Below are 25,728 nucleotides of genomic sequence, written 5' to 3'. Positions count from 1 at the left end.
TTCAGCCCTCTGATTACATAATTCATCTCTTTTAATCACCTTTGAAAATGTTAAAGTTCTGAAGGAATACTTGTTTCTTCCCCTCATTTTAGAATACTATATCACTATAAAGTGCTTTCCAGTTATTCAAAAAATTTACCTATTTTTCTTAACTAATGATTACATTTCAGAGTTTCTACTCAGCTCTTTTTTTCCATCAGGAATGCTCAAGAGTCTTTCATTCTGTTAATACATTTTTCTCCCTGTAGGATTATATACTCAGCTTTGCAGGGTAAGCTACTTTTGGTTGTGAGACTTTTCCCTTCTGGAATATCATTCTAAAATCTCCTCGTTCACAGCTTAAGCTACCAGATCCTGTATGACTCTACCTCTGGTTCATTCCTTGGAACGTGAATGCTTCTTCCTGGATGCTTGCACTATATTTTCTTCTTTGACAGGGAGTTCAGGATTTTGGCTAGGATATTCATGCCTGACACTTTTCCTTTTGGGGTTTCTTTCAGGTGGTGACTGGTGGATTCTTTCTCTCTTAGGCATCTAGGTGTAAGAGATCTTACATTTTTTCCAGTTATGATTATTTTTTGAAATATATTCTCCAAGCTTTTTTCTAATTTTGGTTTTAAGAAAGTCCAGATATTCTTAAATTACCTCTCCTTGACCTGCTATTTTTTTTTCAAATGTATCTTTTTTTTTTTAAATTTTATTTTTATTTTTTAATGTTTAACAATCACTGCCATACAATTGAGATTTTATCCCCCCCCACCTACCCTCCACTACCCCCCTCCCTCCCCACGACTGCATACAATTCTGTATAGATTCTACATATACTTTCCTATTGAGTATATTTTCACTATAGTCATGCTATGTAGTCAGACTAAAATAAATGAAAGAAATCATATAACAAATCAGAACATGATACACAAACACATACACATACACAAACATGATCTGCTACATTTTGTGAGTGACTTCCATATTTCTTTCTCTGAGTGTGGAAGGCATCTTGCCTTGAGAACCACCTTTGGGATTTTTTTTTTTATAAGAAGTTTTTGCGTTATTACAAAAATCCAAGTCTACCAGAAAAAACTCTCACACACTGTGGTCATTGCTGTGCACAAAGTTCTCCTGGTTCTGCTCCTTTCACTCAGCATCAGGTCATATAAGTCCTTCCAGGCCTCTCTGAAGTCTTCTTTTTCATCATTTCTTATGGCACAATAGTACTCCATTACATTCATATACCATAATTTATTCAGCCATTCCCCAATTGATGGACATCCCCTTGACTTCCAGTTTTTGGCAACTACATAGAGTGCTGCTATAAATATTTTTGTACATGTGGGACCCTTTCCCATTTTTATGATCTCTTGGGGATATAGTCCTAGTAGCGATATTGCTGGGTCAAAGGGTATGCACATTTTTGTAGCCCTTTGGGCATAGTTCCAAATTGCTCTCCAGAATGGTTGGATGCGCTCGCAGCTCCACCAACAATGAATTAGTGTTGACCTGCTATTTTAACTCAGTTGTTTTTGAGAGCAGATACTTTACATTTTGTTCTCATATTTCTTGCTGCTTCATGGAGTCACTCATTGTTCTGGCCTACTGTAGATTTTAAGGAGCCCGTTTCTTGAGTAAGGTTTACCTTTTTTTACTTCTAAGCTGCTTAGCAATTCTTTCCTTGAGCTTTAATTTCATTTTTTTATCTCTTGCTTCATTTTTTCTAAGTATTCATGTCGTCCCTGTAGGAAATCCTTTCTTCTTTTGAGTCCCTAGTTGAAGTTGTTACTTTATTGGGGGGATCTCTAGATTTGCAATAATTTTTTATGCTGTTCAGTGTTTACTCATCTCTTGAGTTTTAAGCCTTGAATCGCAGCCAGGTCTCATCGTCTGCTGCATTTTTGGATGGGTAGTTGACCCTGCTTGGTCTCACCTTTGGTTACCTAACGTTCTTGTGCTGACCCTCCCCCTCCTCCTAGGATCAGACTTCCCTGGATCTTCCAGTGGTATGACTGTGGGTTTACAATCCCTGGGACTTTCTAGGGGGAACCCTTTGCTATTAGTGCCTAAGGACAGAGAATCCTACATGCCATATGTCTCTTTGTTTTGGGAGATTATAGTTTTATTTGCCTATGCTGAAAACCCCTTTCCCATACCTGTGGGGCTTTTGGCTGACAATAATTATGGGTTGGAAGAAGTAACTTACTGTAGTTTTTTCCAGGATTTTTTAATCATTCAGTTTGGTGAGATTTTCAGATTTTTAGTGAACTGGTTGTGGGACTGTTATTTTACCCAAAAGTCCTATTGAATTAACTTTGCTTAATTTAATGAGGAAACGAGCATTGGCTTACTCTGATCAATGAACCAAAAAGAGTTCAAACACAATTTTTGCATTTTGCCCACTGACCTTAGAGAGGAAAAGTATTTGATACTGAAGGAATGAATAAAAAGGATTAAGTGTTGAGCACTATGTAGTGCCTGCTGATACAGACACCAAAATGAGTCAGTCCCTGAACTCATGATTCCTGCTATGTGCATGTTACCATCATCTCTGTGCTCTGACTATCCACCACCAAATAACATGTATGGTAGGTGTGGCTGGAGAGGGCACTTCTATTTGGAGGCCCAACTGAAAGCAGATCCTCAGGGTCACAGGGCATTTGGGGATCATAGCAAACAACATATGTGAAGGTTTGATCATAAATTCTAGTAATTACAAATGCTATAGAGAAATTTGTTTTGACATTTCCCAGAACATTTTAAATAGCTTTTTGTTTTCAAAACTTTTCTAGCTCCATGGTCATTCGTGATCTCACCTTGCGTAGTGCTGCCAGTTTTGGCTCCTTTCACCTGATTCGTCTGCTGTATGATGAATACATGTTTTATCTGGTTGAGCATCGAGTCGCTGAGGCAACAGGGGAGACGCCGATTGCTGTAATGGGAGAGGTGCGAGCTCTTTCCATCAAGGCCATAAATAGAAAGGACTAGTTGTTGCTCTTGCTGTGGTTAGTGCTGCATGGAATACTTATGTCATTGAGAGTTTGAAGAACAGGTTATGAAAGCATATTTTAACATCTAAAAGACATACAGCTGGGTAGAGATTATGAATGCATTTTAAGCAAATCACTCTTAGAAACAGCTTGTGCAAGCCACAAGTTGAGGTTCAGAAGGTCCACAGGGGTACAAATGGCTTATAATTATTTGGTTAGAGACCAGAGCATTCCCAGTCCTTTAATGTAAACAGAGTAGGGAAAATAACTTAAGTATTTCTATTGGAGTTCATATTATTTTTATTTGGCCATTTTTTTATTTGGCCAAGTACTACTTTCACAATGACAGCAACACCAGAACCCAAATGAAATTCAATTGTATTAGTTTATCTACTACTGGTCCCATGTATGCTGTCCTAGATTATGTGAATTATCAAAATTATCCATTGGCAAGGATGAGTTTCTAGTGAAGTGTCCCTCCTGGTTTTAGCAAACACTTATACATGTTGTTTTCCCAGTCTAGAATCCCTTCTTCCTTTCAAACTGAGTAAACATCCTATAGCATTTGGCAAAATAAAACTGTAGTCAGACAATCCAAGATCTGAAAGTATCACAACTTTTTTACAAAGTTATAACAATGTCCATAAAACAATTGTAGGACATGAAAAAACAAGACAAAATTTTGCTTATGTTAAAGTTGTGTAAGACCAAGAGTTCCTTGATGGCTGGAACTGTGTCTTATTTGAATTTTCTATATTCCTCAGGCCTAACAGTATCTTATCTGAAGTGGGTACTTAAGAAATGTTTGTCATATTCTTTTGTAAATTTCATTGACATCAATTTGAATCCCTTCATTCATTAGAAATGTTCAATTTTTTCTTTCAGTTCAATGACCTTACCTCCCTATCACTGACACTGCTAGATAAAGGTGTGTTATTTGCGTGGTTGTTTCTTTTTTTGGGGGGAGGGGGGAATCTCAGATCCATCCTGCTCTAGAGTGGGGTTTAATACTTATGTTGTTAACTTAGCTTCTTTTGTCTGTAATCAAGAAACAGAAACAGGAACTGGATTGAGGAATAAAATGGTAATATTTGCTTTACATATGTTATTTCATTTGGCTTGCACAATAATCCAGAGGTAGGTCCTATTCCCATGTTGTAGATAAGGAAACTGAGGCTAAGCAAGGGTAAGTGAGGGTCCCACAGCTAGTAAGAAACTGAGGCTAAATTTTAACTCAGGTCTTCCAATCTCTCTATCTACCATGCCCCCTAGCAGCCTCCAAGGATTTAGGACCAATAGATGATGAGAACCGAGCCCAGTGGGAAATGGGGTTACATGCAAAAGGATGCTCCCTACATGTTCAGACCCAGCTGAGACAAGAAAAAAGAGAAAACTCTGTTCTCACCACTGGAAAGTCCAAATATGCAGATCTTGATGCTGAATCCTCCGCTCATTTGATCCCTAGGCCCAGAGGAAAACCAGGCCTCCACATACCAGATCTGGTGGCCAGTCTAAGGCTCTTAGTGCAATCATTTTGAGTGGGCATGCTGAAAACCCACCCTTGAGCCAAGGAAAGCTGAGAGGGAAGGTCAGAGAACTTTAGAGAGCTTTGTGGGATAGTGTACTTGCCACTTTCCCTTCCTATTCTAGTGTGGTGAGGGAAGGAGGAAAGAAATAAAGGTGGTACAGAATACATATACAGATATGAGCCCTAGCCAATTAGCCATTCATGAGGTTCTCAGAATCAGGCTATTCTCAATGGGCCACATACTTCAGGAATCCCATAAAGAACTGGTATATGAGAGTCAAGCCATTGTCAGTAATCTTGGAAAGAGTATAGAAAATTGGGAAGTATTAAAGGATTTAAGAATGACAATGTCCCAATTTTCAAATAATGGAAGAGTAGTTTGCAGACTATAAGGCCAATAAGCGTGGCTTCAATTCCTGACAAAATTCCAGGCCATATTATTAAAGAGATCAATGGTGAACTTCCAGACATGGAAGTGGTGATCACAAATATGAGTGGTGGGTGCCCAGAGAAGTACCAGGATGGTGAAAGGTCTTAAGACTATACCTTAAGCCAGGAGACAAGGCTTGGGTGGACGGGCTGTGGGTTGTTGAGGGAACATGATAGTTATTTTCAAGTATTTGAAGGACTGCCATTAGACTTATTCTGCTTGGCCTTAGGAATAGTGGGGGTAGAAGCTGCCAAGCAACAAATCTAGGCTTAATCTAAGGGAAACATTTCTAATAATTAGAGCTACCCAAAAATGTTATGAATAGACTTGGAAGGTAGTAGGTTCCCCTGGAATTCTTCAAACAAAGGCTAGTCAAGTCAATAAGCATTAATCAGGCACCTACTGTGTGTCAGGCACTGATGCCTTCTTGTTGCCTATGTTAAAAGGGACCTTTGTTCAGGTATGGATTGGACTAGGTGGCCTCTAAGGTTCATTCCAACTTTAAGATTCTGTTCTACTTAAGTATTCATGCTTCAGCAGACTCCTTAAATACAAATTATTCTTTTCTCTTTGTTTCCTCAATGCCAATCTACTGTATTACTTGTTGTCTGCAGATGACATCAGTGATCTCAGCAGTGAAACAGATACAGATGCCCGTGGTCTGGGTGAGCCTTTGGTGAAGCGGGAACGTGGTGACCCTAATCACTCCCTACAGGACATCTAGCACTTTGACTTGTTTTTGAGCAGAAGAAATTTCACAGGATTTCAAAGGATCTGGGTTTGGAATTCCTGAAACCTGGATTTTATAGGACTCCACTCTATTAGTGCCTCTTAGATTATGTAAATGTTTACTTCTACTCAAGGAAGGGCTTCTGAAAAGGGGTCTGTACGTGTATAAAGGATGCAGTATTTTTTAAGAGGGAAGGCAGTTTTTAAATATAGAAATTCAGATTGGGAAGGTGCTTCCTTCCCATTGGGTAAAAATGTACATATAGTACAATGGAGAGAGAGAATGGATTCCGAGTTAAGTAGTCTGTACTTCTGTTCAGGTAATGTATCCATCACTGTGAATAAATTGCTTTCTCTGTTGGCATTCTGAAATGTCAGTGCCCAGTCCCAGCCAGAGTGACAGTTGCTTTAGGATGACTGTTCTGGAGCCTGGGGTATGGTGAGTTGGTCAGTGCCCTCTAGCGGTTTTTATTCCTTTGTGCACACATTTCTGCTGCAGCCTCAACTAGTTTTCACTGTGGTAGAAGTGGTCAGGCAAAGTGTGAGAAGTGACAGATTTTCTGGTTTCCCTACCGGACCTGTAAGGAGAGATTCTCTGGCCCACATTTGGGAAGCAGAAGCATACATTTTATTGTACTTACATGGGCTAAAAGGAGGCCCTGGCCTCTCTGCTTCCTTGTTGAGTGGTGTTTTAGGGGAAGAATTAATCTGCCCATCTGGCTTGTTTTTCTTTAAACTGGGCAGTTTATTTTGCTGTAGGAGAGGCAGGCAGACTTTCTAGAAGTCAAGATAGCTTCAACATAGGTACAAAGGTGTTTCTGTTTGACTCTAGATACCAAAGGATTTTCTAGAAGTAGCAGCTAACCACCAAGTCCCTGTACTTCAGCAGCTCTCAAGCCAGGTGGCACCAAGAGAAAACTAAAGAATTAGAGCACACAGATTTTTCTTATATCAAGAAAAAGAACAGTCTTTAAGCCTCAACTGTTGGTTTTAGTTTATTGAGAAGAAGAGTGATATTTTTTTTTAATTTGTTAAAGGTTGTATTTACCATCATGCCAAATTGCTGAGTGTCTGCAATGAGATTTTTACCAAAATCTGTGAGCTAAGAGGGTAGTGGGTGGGGGTGGGTTATCAGTGTTATAGGGCAGTGCCTTAGTGAGGACCAACTAGCCTGCTTTATTTTCCGTTTCTAGTTGATATTCAAACAGATGTGCCTGTTACTCATAATACAAAATCTGAATCTGTCTCCTTTCCCCTTCATTAATTGCCAAGGACTGCTTTGAGCTAATGACACTGTAGCAATCTGATGTGGGGGAACAACCATCCTTGTATTGTCTCAGTACATGAATGTTCTCCTTTGTGGAAGAAGAACACAAATGCCTTTGTGGTCTTGAACTTCAAATTTTTGTAAAACATTAACATTTGCATTATTGGTTAGCTCCATGGTAACGATTTTGTGCCAAAAACCAAACTGCAAACAAAAAAAGAAAAGAAAAAAGGTCAAACTTGGTTTAGCATTACATTATGAAAGGTAATAGTTTTTTTTTTTCTGGAAATATGTTTATACTGATAGTTTTGTCCTCTGATGATTTTCAGGATTTTCTTATGTGTATATTTGAGTATATTCTGTCCCAAATATTCTCCTATTAACGCAGAAGGTACTAATGAAACTCAGATGGCCTTTTTAAAATGACTTCATGAGAAGTGTAAGATGTGTATGCTGACAGGGCTCTTTACATTCCTAAGTCTATGTACAGGAAGAGTAGGGGGAAAAGAAAACACAGTTTTATTTCAGAAAATCTGTAATAGTTACAGGGTTTGTCTGGTTGGATGCTTCAAGATCCATAATGAAGCAAGGCCAAAAGAATGTTTTTGTTTTTTGTTTTTTTTAGAAATCTATCCCTTTTCCTAGAAGAAATTTATGCTAATTTTTTATGGAATGTGATGAATTGGTTTTTCTTTCACGTGTGGTAACCCAACAAAAATGAACTTCTGCCTCATGATGCATCTATTCCTTTGCAAGAATTCCAACAAGCAAAGATTAAGAGTCAAGTGCAAGTGTATACCACAGTGACATATATTTGATTAGCTCTTTTGATAAATGCCAAAACTGATGTGCACAAAATTCTCATTGACACTTTCATTTTTAATAGCAATAAACATACTGAATGTGCCCATCTTGGAAATAACTTTCCATGCTTTGGACTGTGGCTTTTTCTTTCATTATCATTTTGCTCTCCCAGATGGCCCACTTGGACCCTTGATGCCTATGGACAGACCTCTCACTGCTGCTGGTTTTCATGATAAATCCAAAGTGGGATTAGAGTTGAAGCACAAGGTGCATGGAAAGAAGAACACTGTGGGGTTTTAGAGCCAGGCTGCTGCCCTTACGGTGCCAGAGTATTGGATCCTCGCTGCGGCTGAGACATAGAAGGCAGTCTCCTGCACTTTTGTTCTTGGCCCTACTGATGTGGCAAAAGGACTTGCGCTCATTTCAAACATCCAATCCTTACTCCAGCTCCTTACCCACTGTGAAAATTAACCATTCTACACCAGCATTCACATACACATCACAGTCTTCTAGAACTGTCTGCTCTTGTACTTTTGAGAAGTGCTCAAATGTGGTTCTAGGTACTGTTCATAAAAACTACACCAGCAAAAACTGTTCCTTGGACCTAAGAGGAGCCATAAAAGTATTCTCAGGGAGAAAATGTTTGATGTGAAAACACTTAAGAAAGAGCAAAAAAGAGCAGAAACAGTTGATGATTCTGTATCACTTGAAGGTTTACAAAGCACTTTCCATACAACAGCCTTGTGAGGTTGTATTAATATTCCCTTATTACAAGTAAGAAAACTGGAGCCCAAAGAAATTAAGTGATATGCTTAGCATACTCCATCTAGGAAATGTCAGAATTAGAATTCAGACTTGGGCTTCTAGACTGCCAACATACGGTTTGGATGACCCAGGGGCTGTGGCTGCTTATGCTGTATTTATATTTCATTTTACAAGCTAAGAAAATTGAGAGGTTCACTACTTCAATGAACCAGAAGCCCAGTGCACAGAGATATTCATCCACCAAATCTAGTAGCATCACTTTAGTGAAAAGTTATCTCTCAGATACTAGTGCCAAAACCACCCACCCAGCCATGTGACTGTCCCTCAGCCCACAAACTGGATTAAAAGTCTGTTATGTAGGACTTTGAGCTTAGTACACATGAACAGCATTAACAGTTTAAACAGTTAATACACATTTATTTAAGTACCTATTACATGCCAGGCACTGTGCTAAGTGCTGAAAATGAGAAGGGAGGGCAAAGACAATCCCTGTCCTCAAAGTGGGGGGGAGATACCTGACATAGGGGTGAGGGTGAGGAGGCAGCCATGATGATTTGAAGCCAGAAGGGAAATGATGAGTTGGTAGCACTGGACCTCCTCCTTAAATGAAGAATCTGGGCGAAGTTCTCTGATGTCAGCCCTCCACCCTCTCCAATCATAGGGACTGAAGGTTCCCAGGGCCTGGAGGAACTGAGAAGTAAATTCAGAGCTGACTCAACATTGCAGAAAGATTGCCAGAGACCCTGAAAGTCAAGAGGATTCTGCTTATGATCTGGGAGGTAACAGAGAACCACTAGTGTTTACTGAATAGGGAATGGGTGAAGTGCTTTAGGAAGGTCAGTTTAACAGCTGAGTGGAGGATGGAGGGATTAGCCTGGGTGTGAGGTGATGAGGGTGGCTGGGTCAGGAGACAAGGAGGAGATGTTATAGAGATAGCACATATAGACCACAGATCACCATTTAAGACATAGGAGTTTGGGGTTATGTGTCAGCCCCACTTCTCAGAACACAGAAACATATCCAGAGTGCTTTAAGGTTTAACAAAGCACCTTCCTCACAATCTTGTGAGAAAAGAATATTAGAAAGCATTAATTTCAAGTCTGAACTTAGATGAATCTCTTCGCAGAACCTCAGAATGAGAAGAGGGCTCAAAGGCATTTGGTCCACCCATCCCCCTCAGTCAAGAATCCTCTCCACAACAGATTATCTAGACTGTGCTTGAACCTCCGTAGTGAGGGGGAAATCACTCCCTTTCAAGGCAGCCCAATTCATTTTTAAATTGCTCTCTATTCCCAGAGTATATGTCTCCTGAAGGTTTTTTTCTATCATGCCGCACCTTTTCCTTTTTACAATCAATGCTTCCAGTTCTGCCCTTTAGAGGGATCAAGTAGAACAAATCTAAAAACCCCCTTCTATGTGACAGCTCTTCAAATACTGGAAAGTAAAAAAGCTAACAGAACACTCAAGTCCTTTGCAGGTGACAGTCCAAGTGCCTTCACCCAGTTTCCTATGACAACTCACTCCTTTCACCATCCAGTTTACTCTCCTGTGGACACATTCCAGGTCACCAATGTCTTTCCCGATATGTGGCCCACATGACTGGGTCCAGGGCTTCAAAAGTGGTCTGACCAGGGCGCACAGTACAGCGCAGCAACCACTTTCTTTAGTCCAGGAGTCAGCATCTCAATGCAACCTAAAATAACATTAGATACATCTTTATGTATTTTTACTGCCATAACACAGTTGGCTCACATTGAGCTTAGTCTAGTAAAACCTCCAGATCTTTTTCAGGTAGATTAATGACTTCCCCCCCAACCTTAGTTTTTTGAACTCATATTAATACTTTATATTTATCCCTACTAAATTAAATCTTAACTAGATTTAGCCCATCCTCATTTATCAAGATCTTTGTATCATCCATAAATTTGATAAAACATATCACTGGTGCTTTTATTTAATTGCTAAAAATGTTAAATGGAGCAGATCCTGTGAGATCAATTGGCATCACGTAGTGAATATTCTTTAGCTTCATCCAACCAGTTCTGAATATATCTAACTGTTCTACACTCTAGCCTACCTCTCTTTCTATTTCCCACAAGAACAGAGAAAGACAGGCTTTGTAAAACTCCTGTTTTCCAATTTCCAAACTGTTTTCTTGAGGATACCTCTTGCTTGTCTAAGTGTCTAGTAACTTTTCTAGTATAGTGGCACATGCCTGTAATCAAGTTACTGGGAATACTCAAAGTGGTGGATCTCTTGAGCTCAGGAGCACCAAGTTGGTAGGTAGGCTAAACCTATTGAGTGTCTTCACTCAAATGATAAGTATCCAGGAACAGGAGGTCACCAAATTGCCTAAGGAGCTGTGAAGAGGCCCAGGTAAAAAGCAGGGTGCAGTTCAATGCAATGTGACCAGAACAGAGCAAAGCTCCCATGCCAATCAGAGTGGAACCAGGGAACAGCCCTGCACTTCCACCCTGGGCAAGATGGGGAGGACCAGTCTTTTGAATAAAAATAAACTAAAAAAAAGCATTCTTTTTTGGAAAATTGGGACCTTTCTTCTCCTCCAGTTATGTGGCACCTCTTTTGTTCTCCAGTACAGTGGCTCAACCTTCACTTTCCCTGTTCTTTCAGTAATGTGGAAAGGAGTTCATCTGTGTGTGGTGACATAACTCATCCTCAGCAAATTGCTGCTCTCCTACTTCTCTTGGGTATGAACACTTAGTCATTCATTTCATCCCATCTTGTGTTCATGTTCCTTGGCAGAGAAAACCAAAGCAAAGCAAGAGCTGCATAGCTCTAACTCCTTTCCCTCGTCAGTGATCAGAGCTCACTCACCTTGAGCTTAGATGCCTTGTTCCTTTCCCCATTATATTTTGTTGTTCCTGGCTTTCCTCCATGACTGTGGTTCATTCTGAGCTTTAGGGCTTCTGACATGATTCTTATGGGATCATGCTACAATTTTATGTTCATCCTGTTACCTGCTCTTTATTCCCTATTTGTTTATTTTATTCACCTAAGTTTGTGATTGACTTCCCTGCATGTTTATACTGATGTTTAGACAACTGAGATTTTTTTAATGAAATTATTTCTCTTCACAACTTCCATTTTTGAGTTTCCTCTCCTTTCTGGGTTGATTTCCCTTAAGGAATTTTAAGTTTGTGGGATCCTACCCATCCTTTTCTCCAGCCATTTGAAATCTACTATCCAGAAATCTAGGACTATTTGCAAATTGTCTAGCTTTCGTCTCTTTTTGAGATGGAAAGGTGTTTTCCCCTCAAGGCTTTCCATGATTTCTATTTCCTCCACCGGATTGTTCTTCCTTGTTGAGAATGAGTTCCAAAAATGCAGCTTTCCTTGTTGGTTTCTCCAGCTTTTGAATGATTAAATATTAAAGCCAAAAAAAAATTACTGGCTGTTCACTTTTGGTAGCAGGCTTTCGCAGAACAACTGAAATCTTTTACCACTACATCATGCCTCCAAAACAAGGTTTATGTGATGTGCTTCCTGAATTCCTCATCTATTTCCTCTTTCATCCAGTTGGCCTTTGGTATGTTTTGGTGACAATACTGCTTTTCTTCCTCTCTCTGCTTCTCTTTAACCAAGTATTCTCCACCAACAGTTCTCTCTGGCTCCTAGATTTTCTCACTTAAGAGTATCTTCATATGACATACTATTCTGCATCTCTCTCCTGCTTTTATCCACACTGCTGGGAAGGTACTCCCTTCCAGAGCCATCTCCCAGTCATGAGTTCCAATAAGCCACAGGGATGTCTATGAGGGAAAAGCTGCATCCTCCCTTCAAGATCTTTGGTTTGCCTCATGTTACCCATACTTAGTATATAGATATCTGAGGCTGTGGATTTTATAGCTGGCTTCTTCCTTAGCTTTATCTCCTGTGCATTTCTATGTCTCTACTACTATTCATCTTACATTATCACTACTCTGTAAGATATTAACTTGGTGGTTAGCTACAGATGGTTTCTCCCCACCTCCTCTTTTTCAGTTTAAAAATCTTTTTTTTTTTTTATTAGACATGTACAAGCAGTACCTTTTTACTAGCCCTTGTTACACATCTTGCCAGGAGCCAGACTCCTGTATTTTAAACCATGGTTGGAAATGCCAATCTTGTTTTTAGATATCATATTCCTACCCAGCTCTTTACTTCCCAGGTGTACATTTCTCTTCTGAAACCTGTACCTTCTATCAGCTGTAATGGTGGAAACAGCGCCTGTGCTCCAAAGGTCTTCAGGCTCTTGCCCAAAGAATTAAGCTTAAATTTTCTGGTCTTAGTCCCCTCATCTGCAGGATGAGGGGGTTCAACTTGATTGTGAACCTTTCTAGCTCCAAATTTCTAAGTCTGTATAATTGCATTGTCAGTTATTGCATTTGGACCTTTGAGTTCAAGGCCTTTGGGCATTAGATTTGTGTTGGACGTTATGGAAGATAAGATGTGTGAAGAGTGTTGAATTCTTTTTCACCTTTGCAATATCTTTTGAATATGTCCCCTTCTTTCCTGTGACACTGCCACCACGCTGGTGCAGATCCTCATTATCTCATACTTGAATTACTGCAATAACTGATGGTGGGTCTGCTGCCCTCAAGTCTCTCCCACTCTAATCCACCCTCTATCCAGCTACCAAAGTGATTTTCTTTAAGTGCAGATCTGACCACATCAACCCTCCCCATAAAACTTCCAGGATCAAATACTAAATGCTCCAATTGGCATTCAAAGCCTTTCATAACCTAGTTCCTCTTACCTTTCCAATCTTCTCATACCTAACATACTCTTCAATTCAGTGACACTGGACTTCTTGCTATTCCAGGGACAAAACATTTTCTCTCTTGGTTTCAGGAATTTTCTCTGTCTCCCATGCCTGGAAAGTTCTCGCTCTTCTGTTCCACCTCAGGACTTTTCTGGCTTAAGTCTCAACTAAAATCCCTTCTTTTACTGGAAGCCTTCCCTATCTTAATTCCAGTACCTTCTCTCTGTTAATCACTTCCTATTTATCCTGTGTATAGCTTGCTTTGTATAATTTGTTTGCATACTCTCTCCCCCATTAGATTGTAAACTTCTTGAAAGTGGGAATGATCTTTTGCCTCTTTTTGTACTGCTAGTACTTAGCACACTACCTGGCACAGAGGGAGTACTTAATACATGTTTATTATTTGATTATTGTTTATTGGTGAATCTGAACTTCATTTCTAAAGGTAAGCTCAAGATGCTGAAGGTTTTCAAGCAAAGGGGCCAATGAATGTCAGATAGTGTTTTAGAAAGAAAAATTAATACAGTCACAAGAGAACATGCTAGGCACAATGATCCTGAGGAGAACACTCAGGCTTTGGACACAAATCACCAAGATCATAGCTATGCAGTTTTCCATATGACGTCTTTTTCTCTAGGAAAGCTAGAAGGTCCAGGAGCTTCTCAGACTAAAGAGGCAATCTTGAAATTCTATTAGCCAAGTTGCAATTAAATAACTATTTACTAAGCATCTTTGTGCAGAGTACATACAAAAGTTAAATAAGACATGCTCCTGTCCTTTGGAACTTATAATTTAGTGGAGGGATGTAACACTGAGAGATAACTATAATACAAAGTAATACACAGTGAATGCATCAGATAGATACACAACACTGTGGTCTAAGGAGGGAGGTCATATGACTGGGAAAATCAGGTAAGGCTTCATGGAGGAGAAACCACTATTTGGACTTTAAAGATTGATAGCAGTCCTACAAAGATGGAAAGTAAAAGACGTTTTAAGAACTGGGAACAAAGAGCAAAAACAGAGGTCAAAAAGCATATGGGGCAAAGAATGGTGTGGCTTATTTGGAACATAAAGTATGTGGAAAAGAGTAATGCAAGGTAAGTGTAGAAAAGCAGAGTGTACCAGACAGGAAGCCTCTGAATACCAGGTAATGGAGTTTCAACTTTGTATGAGAGGTGATAGGGAGCCACTTGAGAATTCTGACCAGAGGAGTGACATGACTAGATCTATGTAGAAGGCAGATTAATTTGGCACTGTGTGAATAAGTCAGAGGGAGCGCAAAGTGGAAAGGGTGAGATGTGCCACGAGACCACTAGGTTCTATGCCAGGGAGGCAGTGGTCATGGGCAGAGACAGGAAAGCTTGTCCCATCCCCTTGATAATTCTCCAAACTAACTCAAAATTCGTCTCCAGAATATTTCCCTAATCAATCACTACACTCTGATGTCTCACCAAAGGGCTGTTTTGTCTACAGTTCACTTTAAAGTTATCCTCATGCTGTGTTGATTTTCTTTCCCCTCAGACTATAAGTGCCTCTAGATCAACTCTTTCATCTCCCCGCACTGTGCCTAATGCTGTGCTTTGTGTATAATAGGCACTATGCTTGTCAATGACTGGGTTACCTATCTCTGCCTGTATGACTATCAGCACAGAGCAATGGGAAGTTCCATATGGAATTACAGACACAAAGGAACTGGACCCTAATTCAGCTCCCCCCAAGAAGACAGTGACAGCTGGTTTCCCAAATCCTCCAAGGCTCTGTGGTCCTGTGCCAAAAGTCTCACCCTGCTGCTCTGTCACTTTGTGACCTTGGCCAAGTTGCTTCTTCTCATTTGGCTTCAATTTCCCTATCTGTTAAATTGAGGTGCTGGACTAAATGATGTTCCAATAGTGGCTCTTCAAGCTTTAGGACTCCAGAGTCCAGACATCTTGCATTCTTGATAATTTGCTGTCCTCCAATGGCCACTGTGTGGCATGGGCTCCTTTCATTTCTGGCTCCTCCAAACAGTTTTCTCTGAAAATATTCTAGGAAGGTACGTTTGTCTTTTTCTGAGCATGAGAGTCTACTTTTGGTGAACTACCTGCTAGAGACCATGGTAAGGGAGAGTATCCAGTGCTGAAGTTAGACCCAGTCTGTTTCCACTCTGGAGATGAGTGCTACTTTTTGAGAAATGCCAGGCAGAGTCCCTAGATGAGCCTCGCCACAGTGACCAGCCACACTTCTGTTAGCAAGGACTTTCCCCCAACACTATCTCCACCATTAGACTGTTGTCTCTTCAGTGCTTAGCACAGAGTAGGCACTTAACAGATTTGTATTCTCTCTTTCTCACTTCCCCAGAGCAGAGGTCAAGAGGGTTGGCCTGTACTTCCTTCTTGGGAGCAAATCTGCCAGGTAACCTTGGGCAAGTCCCCTAACCCTCAGGCCCTGTGGTCTCATGAATAAAACAGGGGGAATCATCCTCCTAGCTTTCATTTCTGTAACTCTATAATGAAGTCTTTCCTGATCATGTTTTCAGTCTAGTGTTTCATGCTATATGGGTAGACAGTGCTTGCTTTGAGTTTACATCCTAATTAGGGAAACTAACATATAAGAAACAATTTCAGGGTAGAGAGATGGTGACAGAATAAGGCAAGTGTGGGGCCCCAGAGGGGTTTGCACCATATAGGGGGAGAGAAGGGAGAGGAGAAGTAGGAACATAATTAAGGCTAATGAAAACCCAGAAATGCTATTTCCTTTCCCCTCTCCAGCCTAATTGTCCTAGAAGGTCTTTGAAGAACATTACTGTGATGAGTTATAGTGGACATGAGGCCTAAGTCTATTCTGTTTATTGCTAACTTATTATTACTGACCATAGAATCAAAGAATTTTTATTAGAACCAGGAGAAAATTCTAGAAATTACCTAGTTGAACCCTGCATTTTACAGAGGAGGAAGCTGAAGCCAAAAGAGGGCAATGGACTTGCCCAAGGGGACACAGCAAGTCAGCATACAGTACACAGTATGTGACACATTTGGAGGTCATTCTTTCTTTTGCCAGAAGAAACAAAATGAAGTTAGGCAAAGTTTAGTCAGGCATAATGGGCAAGCATACATTCAGTATAAGAACTGTCAAAGGTTAGTGGAAATTTCAGTAAGCGTAGAATTGCCCAGGTTGATAGGTTTTGTCTCTAAGTTTACCTTTAAAAAATAAGAAAACAAAAAGTACGATTCAAGAAAACTTAGGACTTTTGTACATTCTTTTGACTGATGCCCAGTTCAAGAATGGCAACCCAGATTTCCCTGGGGCAATTCCAATCTTAAGAAAAGTTCAAGTTTCAAAACAGAAATATACTTTGGCTGACCATGAATCCTGATTTTTTATTCAGAAACTCGTCAGTTTCTGATTCTTGTCTTAGTCTGTCTATTAACTTAAAAAACGAACTTGGAGACATCACTTTACCTCTGTAGGCCTCAGATTCCATCTTGAAATTAAGGGTGTTGGCTGAGATGACCTCTAAGGAGCTTTTGTAATGCTATGGAATACAAAGCATTCACTATTCTTGTTCTAAGCTATCTGCTGCTTGGGTGGCCTGGTGGAAAGAATATTGCTACTTAGTAGATTTTACTGTGTGACAGAGCAAATCACTAGATCTCTCTGGGCTTGTTTCCTGTCTGTAAAATCTTTTCACATAGAACCCTAGAGTGGGAAAGAATTTCAGAGGTCATTTGATCCATCCTGAAATGTCTCTAATACCCAATCAGCAGTTCATTGAGCATTCCCTTGAAGCTGTAGGGGGAACCCAATACTTCTCAAGGCAGATGAGCACTCTGACTCTACTCCATTAACCATCCCCTTTCTTTCATACGTCTTTAATACTTCCCGCTCTGCTGACCTTTTCCCCTAAGCCTACAAACACTCAGATTTCCTCTTTCCTAAAATAAAAAAATCCTTCTCTTATCTTACTCTTCTATTTATCTTAATCTTCTAAACTTCCAAGACCTGCACACTCTTTCTCACTCATCACCTATGATTTCTGCCTCCATCATCTTAAATTCTGAAATTCCTCTTTCTGATCATTTGCTCTTCTTCTCCCCCTCCCTCTGGCTGCTCAATTCCCATATTTTTCTTCTTTCACAGTCTTGACCCCATATTTAACCATTTCGGTTTCAAGCTACACATTGCCCTCTACCCTAAAACCCCTCTCTTGCTTCCTTGTCTTAACACAGCTTACATCTTGCCAGATTCCATCCCTGAGTTACCCCTTCTGTCAAACAACTCACATGCTGCTGAATGCCAATGAGAAAAGTCACACAATTGGGTTGGTTGGGTTCTCTACAAATTTGCCTCTGCATCTCAAGTAAGACTTCACCGTTATGCACGATCATTTTATTTCACTCTGATTGACTCCTCTGTACTTACTTAGGGATTGTTCCAAATCTTCTCAAGATGCTGCTTCCTACTTTACTCTTTTCCCCCTTGCTTGCAGCTGTTTGTCCTTCATTCTTGAAGAGGATCATGACATAAGGGAGGTGACGCCATGACATACAAGTGAATTGGAGTTAAGTGAGGGCAGAGCTGTGCAAGGTCACCAGCCTCCTTTTCTCATCTGGAGCCATTTGGGTGTAGTGGTGGGGCACTGATCAGGACTGGAGATGGCCCAGGATGCAGTGGGGGACCTTGGCCTTTTCAAGCTAAGGTCTTTTACAGGTCTCAGTTTGACTGAGGCAGGGCCCTTTCCGTGATTAAGGCTTAATAAAAAATGAGGCAAAGAATGGCCTCTTAAAAAAAAAATAAAAAAGACCTGGGAGGGGAAGCCCCTCAGCCTCTGACCCAAACAGAAACAGTTGTTATTTACATTCATTCTGAGCCAATCAGGGCCCAGAGATTGGTCTGGGACCAACTCCACACCTCAAAACCCCTCCCCTTGTCCACATCTTTGTTCCAGTCACTGAGGAGGCTATCCTTTTTGTCAAGGGGGCAGACCCTCCACTTGTATGCTCGATTCCATACAGTTTCATCCTATCCTGTCTTCTTGGGGAGCTGGCCGCTTTGATTATCCTCTTTCTCTTCCTTAACTTCTCCCCCCCCCCACCACTGTCTATACATTGTATGTATGTATATATGTACCTGCTTCCTCAATTGCGGAAGAGGCTTCACTTTAACTCAACTATTACCTCATTAACCAATATCTCTCCCTTCCCTTCAAACTCCTAGAAAAGCGGTCTACACTCTTTGTATCCATTTCATCTTCCACTAGCTTTTCGACCCCCTTCAGTCTGACTCTTAAAATCATTACTCAGCTGAAAAGCTCTCTCTGAGGTTACAGTAACCTCCTAATTGCTAAATTCCACAGCATTTTCTCAGGCCTCATCCTTCCTGTCCTCTCTGCACCTTTAATTTTTTAACCTGTTAACCACTGCTCTCTCCCCAGTACTCTTCCTTCCCTTCCATACAATTGCATTCACTTGGAAGGAAGCATGTGCACAGGAGAGTGCTGGCTTTGGAATCAGAGGTCACGAGATATAGACACTTGACGGGGCAAAGAAAGTATCTAACTTTTGCTTATGTGTAAAATGAGAAGTTAGACTAAATGATTGGTCAGGTCCTTTCCAACTTTAAATCTCTATTACTCCTTACCTCACTGCTCTGAGTTTTATTTGCTACATTATCATCCAGTCACAGTGAGACAAGAACTTAGACAGCCTTTACTGTGTGCCTAGCATTGTGCTAGATAGGCACTGGGAGGGTACAAAGTAAAAACCATGGTCCCTGCCCTCAAGGAGTTTCCAGTCTAATGGAGGAGACAACATGGAAACAACTACATCCACAAAAGATGGAGACTGTAAATTGCAGGGAAAGGTCCTGGGGACCAGTAAAAGCCTCCTGCAGAAGAGGGGACTAAGTAGGTTAACATCAGGTGTATGGGCAGGTCATGTGGGCCTTTGTTCCAGGGGGCATCTCAGGGACAACACTCCCCCCCCCCCCCTTCTCTCTACACCTCCTCTCTGGAGCCATGCTCCCATGAATTCACTTGTCATCTCTATCTCCAGCTATCATCTCCTGACATGTTCCATAGCCTAGACTTTCTGCTGGCTACCTCCATCTGGATGTCCTCCAATATACTCTCAAACTCAGCCAAACTGAAATCACCTTCCTCTCATATTTGCTCCAAACTGCCCTCTCTCTGATGAAAGTACCATCTTTCAAGGAACCTGGAACTTCTCAGTCACCTTCGACTCTTCTTTCTCAGCACACTGACCTCCTTGCCCCATGTCAATCCACTTGGCCCTTGTTCAGGGCCTCACTACTGCTCTCACCTCTATAGAGGAGGCAATAGTCTCCTTGGTCTCCCTGCTTTCTGACTCCCCTCTCCCACCCATAGTCCACACATCCTAAAGAATTTGGACTGTATCACTCCACCCATGCTCAAAAATGCCCAGTGGCTCCCAAAATTAGGGAGGATATAACACCTTCTTCACCAAGCTATTTAAAGGGTTTCACCTTCTGACTCCAGCCTGCCTTTTTGGCTTTACTTTACATACCATTTCTGTCAATTTGCCTCACTTTTTTATTCCCCAAACTCTGAATTTTCTTTTTCAGAGCCTTTGCCCAGCACCTCCATAGAATGAACTCCCTCACTTTCCTAATTCCCCTGGATGTTAGTGTGCTCTATCTCCAAAAATTATTTTAAAGTTATTTGCCTATAAGTTGTATTTCTTCACACAGTACCTACAATTTAACAAATATTTTTAAAGGCCTTGTAAGCGCAAGGCATTACGGAGATACAAAACCCAAAGTACCAACTCTTCAAAGAGCTTATTCTACTGAGGAGATACAACACTTAAAATAGGATATTTGTTCACAGTTAGTACAAGACAAATCAAGGAAACAGAACTTGAACGCTCCTTGAAGGAGTGTATTTCAGTTACAGAGGATATCCTAGACTAAAGCACAGGAGATGGTATGCTGAACTCAGGGAAAAATATGTGGCAAAAAACAGTATCAATCAGGGACTCTAAATTTTAGGCACAGGTCTTCTAGAAACAAGTTTTCTAATTCATCATCATAATCCAAGAATTGTTCTGCTTGGAGGAACTTCACTAACAATGTCTCCTCATGCCCTTGGACATCTTCTAATACAAGATGGAGTAAGATTTATAGGAATCCTGAACAAGGAAAAATTCCAAATACAGTCACAACTTAGGACAAAGTCAAAGCTAATACTTTTGCTTCATTATTCCAGAACAATAATCACTCTGAGGCAGGGACTTGAAGTTTTCTTAAATAGTTTTAGTATCACACCTCTCAAAGGCTATACACACTCCCTTATTACTCCCAAACAAAATAACCTAAAGACTTCCATCTGGAGGGTTAATACCCTTCAGAAATGTCACAAAAGCAATGATCCTAACTGTTTTTATGTTTGGTTCCCTCAGTCCACTTTCTGAAGCCCAAGCTTTAGTTCCTGACCTTTTACACAACTTCCTCGGAGAATGGGGTCTAGAAGAGAAAGGGGAAAATTTCACTGGAGGACATTCAGTACTCAGAAGTAAGATACTGATAGTCTTCAGGCAAGTCTGGAAAGGACTTTAGACTGAATACTTTTTAGTATTTTCAAATGAAGTAAAAATTTTCTAATATGTTTCTACATGGGTAATTCCATTTGGGAACTGTCAAATAAACCAGGAAAGATAGCCTGGAACTAGACTAATGGGCTTTCAATGTTAAGCTGAGAAGTTTATATTTTAATCCCAAAGGCCACTGGGAGCCAGGAAGATTCTTAAGCACAGGATACTAATAGCTGATATTTATGTTTGGCAAAGTGCTTTACATACATTCTCTCATTTGATCCAACAACACTATGAGGTAGGTGCTATTATCAAGAACTAATAATAATCATGAACTGTCTGACTCTTCATGACCCCATTTGGGGTTTTCTGGGAAGAGATGTTGGAGTAGCTTGCTATTTCCTTCTCCAGTTCATTTCACAGATGGGGAAACCGAGGCACACAGGATTAAGTGACTTGCCCAAGGTCACCCGGCTAGTTAGTATCTGAGGTCATGTCTGAACTCTGGTCTTCCTAATTCCAGGCCTCGTGTTCTATCCAGTGCTCCCTCAAGCTAAAATGTAGCCTCAGAGAAGCTAAGTCAATGCCTGAAGCAGAATTCCAACTCAGGTGTACGTACAATACACTGGAGAGGGGAAAGACTGGGAGGAAAATGATGCTATTAATAAAATCTGAATATTTATGGGGAGTGGTAGGCATTGGAGAGAAATAGCTAGCATTTCTATGCTTTCCACCAGCAGCCAGATATTGTGCTAATTTCTTAACACATATCTATCAATTTTATCCTCACTACACCCCTAGGAGAGAACTGCTGTTATTATTCCCATTTTACAGCTGAGGAAACTAAGCCAAATAGGTTACATGATTTGCCTAAGATCACACAGCTGGGAAACGTGTGAGGCTAGATTTGAACTCATGTCTCCCTGCCTCTGTATCACCTAGCTTTTTGCTTGGAAAGCTTTCTCTTTACCCCATTAGTCAGGCATGCACCCATATTATTGTATAGAAAGGGAAAGGAACTTTAGAATAATCAAGATTTTCTAACCTGGGGGAAGGTGGGGATCTCCTTGATGTAGGTGCCCCCTTCAGCCAATGGAGCCTCACCCTCTTACAATATGTTAAACAGAACAAATAGCCTCAGTCAAGTCAGTCAACATTTATTAAGCACCTACTATGTATTACACTATACTAAGTATTGGTGATAAAAGCAAAAGACAATTCCAGCTCACAATCTGTTGGAGAATAATTCTATTCAACCCACTTGAGTAGGAACAAGGATGAATAGTTACAGGCAAATGGGGAGACTTCAGCAATTACCAAACACATGATAGTGACCTGGAAAAGTTGAAGAAGCATTAAAAAGGGAGCTCAAAATGAGTTCAGTTTTAAACATATTTGAAGTAAAAGCAAGGTGTGCAGGTGGAGATACCTAGTAGGCTGTTGGAAGTATGGAAAGCTGTGGATATATTATCTACATAAGGGTAAATTTTGAAACCACAGGAGTGACTGAGGGTCCTCAGGGAGAAAACAGAAGAGGGCCAAAAACCATGTAGGATGGTTTTGTAGTAGTGCAAGAGAGAAGCAATGAGGTCTAAATGAAGATGAAGAAAGAGAAGGGAATAGCTGTCAGAAATATTAACGATGTAGAAGGGACAAGACTTGGCCACTGATTAGATACGAGGAAGCAGGCAGTGATAGGAAGTCTGGAGGCTTAGGGAGCAAGATAATGAGTTCTGTTTTAGATAGGTTGAGTTTGAGATGCCAATGGTACAGTTAGGTAGGAGCACAGAAGGTACAGAGATGTGGGAATTAACCCTAGGAAACTGATTAGTGTTGGATATATAGATTTGGCAGTCATCTGCAAAGAAATGACTATTAAACCTGTGGGACCTGACTGAGACCACCAAAAGACTAGAAAAGGATGACAAGACAGGGCCCAGGACAAAACTTTCAGGGAAACCAAAGTTAGAGAGTGGTAGATGGCCAAGAAGAAGTGGTCAGATAAGAAAAAAACAGGAACAGTATTAGAGAAGGCAGGGGAAGAGAATATCCAGGAGACAGTAGTCCCCAGCCAAAGCATGTAGAGAAGTCAAGAAGGATGAAGACTGAGAACAGCCCAACAGGATTAGCAGTGGATCACTGGTAACACTTAAATCTTTAAAACCCCTTCCCTAAATCTAACCATCCCTTTCAGCGACAACAACCCTATGGGTTCTACATCTTCTGTTAGTCTATATCCTTGAAAAAGCTATCTTCACTAGAAGCCTTCACTTTCTCTTCTCTCTTCTAAACCCTCTATCTAGCTTCTATCATCATACAACTGGACAAATCTAATGGCTTTTTCTCAATTTGTATCCCTTTTGACTTCTGCAGCATATGATCACTCCTGGGCAATCTTTACTCTCTGAGTTTTTGTGACATTGCCTTCTCTTGGTTTCCTCCTACCTACAGTAAACTAAGATAATCTTTGTGAAGCAGATCTTTTTTTTATGTCACACGTAATAATGGGTGTAATTCAAGGCTCTGTACTGAACTGTCTGTTCTTTCTACTTTATTTGATGACTCCATCCACTCTTTAGGGTTCAGTTATTTATGCCAATGACTCCCACATCCATTTATCCAGCCCTAGTCTGTCTCCTGAGCTTCAACCCCACATTGCCAACTATTAGAAGGCTTGTGGGAATCTCAAACTCAAGTCCAAAACAGAAACCAACATCTCATTATCTTTCCCTCCAAACCCATCTCTCTTCCAAATTTCCTCATCAGTGTCCAAGGCACAACCATTCTTCCAATCACCAGGGGTTTCTAAACCTGTAGTCATCCCAGGCTCCTCCCTCTCACCCCACTTAGCTAAGGAGTGGCAAACACTTGTTTCTGTCTCCATAAGGTCTCTTTCATGTGTTCCCCTGCTCTTGGCAATCACTCTTAAAAAAAGGATCTGAAGCTGGAAGAAACCTTAAAGATTGTTTAGTTGCACCTTATTTTATATGAAGGAAACCTGAGGTTTAGATATTAAAACAGTTCATTCAACTTTTTATGTACAAAGCACATATGGGGTAAAAAGACAAAGAAAAGGTCTGCCCACAAGAAGCTTGCACCCTTACACAGCAACAGAGGCAGCACAGTGAACAGTGCAGGAACTTTTGCTCTCCTCGTTTAGACACAGAAATTCTTGCCTGGGCTATTGTAATAGCTCTCGCGCTCTCTCTAGCTCTCTCTCTCTCTCTCTCTCTCGCTCTCTCTCTCCATATGCATAAACCACTCCAGTATATTTGCCAAGAAAACCCAAATGGGGGGAGGGGGTCCTCAGAGAGACGGACATGACTGAACAGCCAATACATAAAAACATAGGCACACACATACAACTCTGGGGAGAGATAAGGTGTGAAGGGAGGAGAGAGGCGAGAGGGAGAGAAACAGGCATCTCATCAAGAACTCCACAAAGCCATTATTGAACCCGAAAGGATTTTTATTAACGTTCTTACAAGAGCAGGAATCCAACAAGTAGGCACACCCCTTAACACCCAGCTTTTTATTTCCTATTCCAGATTCCCATTTCCCTCCCTGGGTTTACAGTCTATCCTAAGCACCTCAGCCACCCCAACATGTCTCCCTCCCTGTGTACGTCTCCCATTCCCCACATTTCGATGGCAGTTTGGTCCTAATTCCCCAGATACGTTGGACTTCAAAACCAGTTTTAGCCTGCCCAGTTCCAATACATGGTCTCCAAGTGTGTGACAGGCAGAAGCAGCATCCCCAACTATACTTTGTCAGAGGACGGGAGGGATGGGGGGGGGGGAGGGATTAGGCAAGCGCTTCCTAATCTAGGGATCTGATCCTGTCACTCCCCTACTCAAAAACCTTCAGTGGCTCCCTACCTACCCCTTCCAGAACAAACTCTTGCTTGGCATTCCAGACCCTGCTCGAATGAGCTAGTATTGGTAAAGCACCTGGCCACTAATTCTGTTGTTGAGATGTTTCTGACTCTTGGACCCCATTGGGGGTTTTCTCAAGTGGTTTGCCATGTCCCTCTAGAAGAGGAAACTGGGGCTAACGGGGTTAAGGGACTCGCCCCCTACGAGCCCTTGGCCAACCTGAAAGCCTTATGTAACCGCTAGTCCCCCTTCCACCGTCCGGCCCCTCCTTTCCGACCTGCTTTCTTACTTACTCCTGCTCGATGACTCTAACTCAGTTCCACAAGCTCGGACAGACTTGCTTGGGCCGGGCCCCGTCACGTATCGGGGCTACAAGACGGTGTTGACGTTGGGGAGGGGGGACAACAGACACCAAGGTAAATAATCACCGACGGGGGGGTGTTCTACAAAGCCAGAACGGGAGCTGGGGTTCCGGGAGACCCGGGGAGGACGCGGCGCTGGGGCGGGCAGGGGTCCGCTGCGGTGGCCCGCGGCTCCACCTCCCGCCTCGCCCGGCTCGTTACCTGGCTCCGGCCTCCCCCGCCACGCACTCGGGGCCTGGATCGGCCCGGGCCCCGCCCTGCGCAGGAGGGAGCACGTGGGCTGGGCCTCGGAAGAGCTCACCCCTCCGGCTGGGGGCTGCCTAGCCGCAAACGCAGGGGGCGGCACCGCCCGCAGCCCGGCTCTCACCCGGCCCGACGCCCGGCCTCCGCGTCCGAGCAGCCGGAGGGCACCCGCAGCTCGGCCTCTCCCGCCCAACCCGGCGCTCAGCGCACGCCTACCGGCGCACGAGATTTGGCGCGCTCCTGTGTATTTATGTGTTTGTGTGTGGTGCGCACGCGCACCCTGATGGTTTCCCCCTTCCCCTCTGGCATCCCTCCTCCTCTTGGGGAAAAGAGATAAAAAAAAGGTGTAGTCATCTTGCGCGCAGGCGCGAACTCCGCGGAGGTTGGGGCGTCTCATCTCGCTTAAGGAAAGACTCTAGCATTCGGCTACTT

At 41.8% G+C, this 25,728-nt stretch overlaps 2 protein-coding genes across 8 annotated transcripts in view; one reads left to right on the top strand and one right to left on the bottom strand.

Moving 5' to 3' along the window:
* RFX2 (regulatory factor X2) overlaps positions 1-7,728 on the top strand; it is a 182,212-nt gene extending 174,484 nt beyond the window's left edge. For 5 of the 6 annotated variants that reach the window (XM_072601945.1, XM_072601943.1, XM_072601942.1 and 2 more), the window contains 3 exons: positions 2,784-2,937; positions 3,867-3,909; positions 5,554-6,629. In XM_072601945.1, the coding sequence (XP_072458046.1) occupies positions 2,784-2,937; positions 3,867-3,909; positions 5,554-5,663 (307 nt within the window). In that variant the 3' untranslated portion in view covers positions 5,664-6,629. Of the gene's footprint in view, positions 1-2,783; positions 2,938-3,866; positions 3,910-5,553; positions 6,630-7,560 lie in introns of those variants that run through there. The other variant, XM_072601941.1, reaches the window with a different exon arrangement.
* Positions 7,729-8,898: 1,170 nt separating this feature from the next.
* LOC140499933 (uncharacterized) lies at positions 8,899-25,693 on the bottom strand. Of its 2 annotated transcripts, none has more exons than XM_072601968.1 (3): positions 24,985-25,693; positions 10,026-10,197; positions 8,899-9,247 (listed from the first exon to the last, which is right to left on the bottom strand). In XM_072601968.1, exon 1 carries the CDS (start codon positions 25,691-25,693, stop codon positions 25,061-25,063), a length of 633 nt encoding a protein of 210 aa, XP_072458069.1. In that variant the 3' UTR covers positions 8,899-9,247; positions 10,026-10,197; positions 24,985-25,060. The 2 variants fall into 2 exon arrangements, with proteins under 2 accessions (XP_072458069.1, XP_072458070.1); XM_072601969.1 differs by having other exon boundaries at positions 25,255-25,693.
* Between the last annotated feature and the right edge of the window lie 35 nt (positions 25,694-25,728).

This window comes from Notamacropus eugenii, chromosome 4 (assembly GCF_028372415.1).
Source record: "Notamacropus eugenii isolate mMacEug1 chromosome 4, mMacEug1.pri_v2, whole genome shotgun sequence".
Lineage (NCBI taxonomy): Eukaryota > Metazoa > Chordata > Mammalia > Diprotodontia > Macropodidae > Notamacropus > Notamacropus eugenii.
This window is presented reverse-complemented; position numbering and strand designations above follow the sequence as displayed.

Excerpts from the sequence above, each read along its gene's own strand:
- LOC140499933 (XM_072601968.1), bottom strand. The coding sequence starts at position 25,693 with ATGAGACGCCCCAACCTCCGCGGAGTTCGCGCCTGCGCGCAAGATGAC.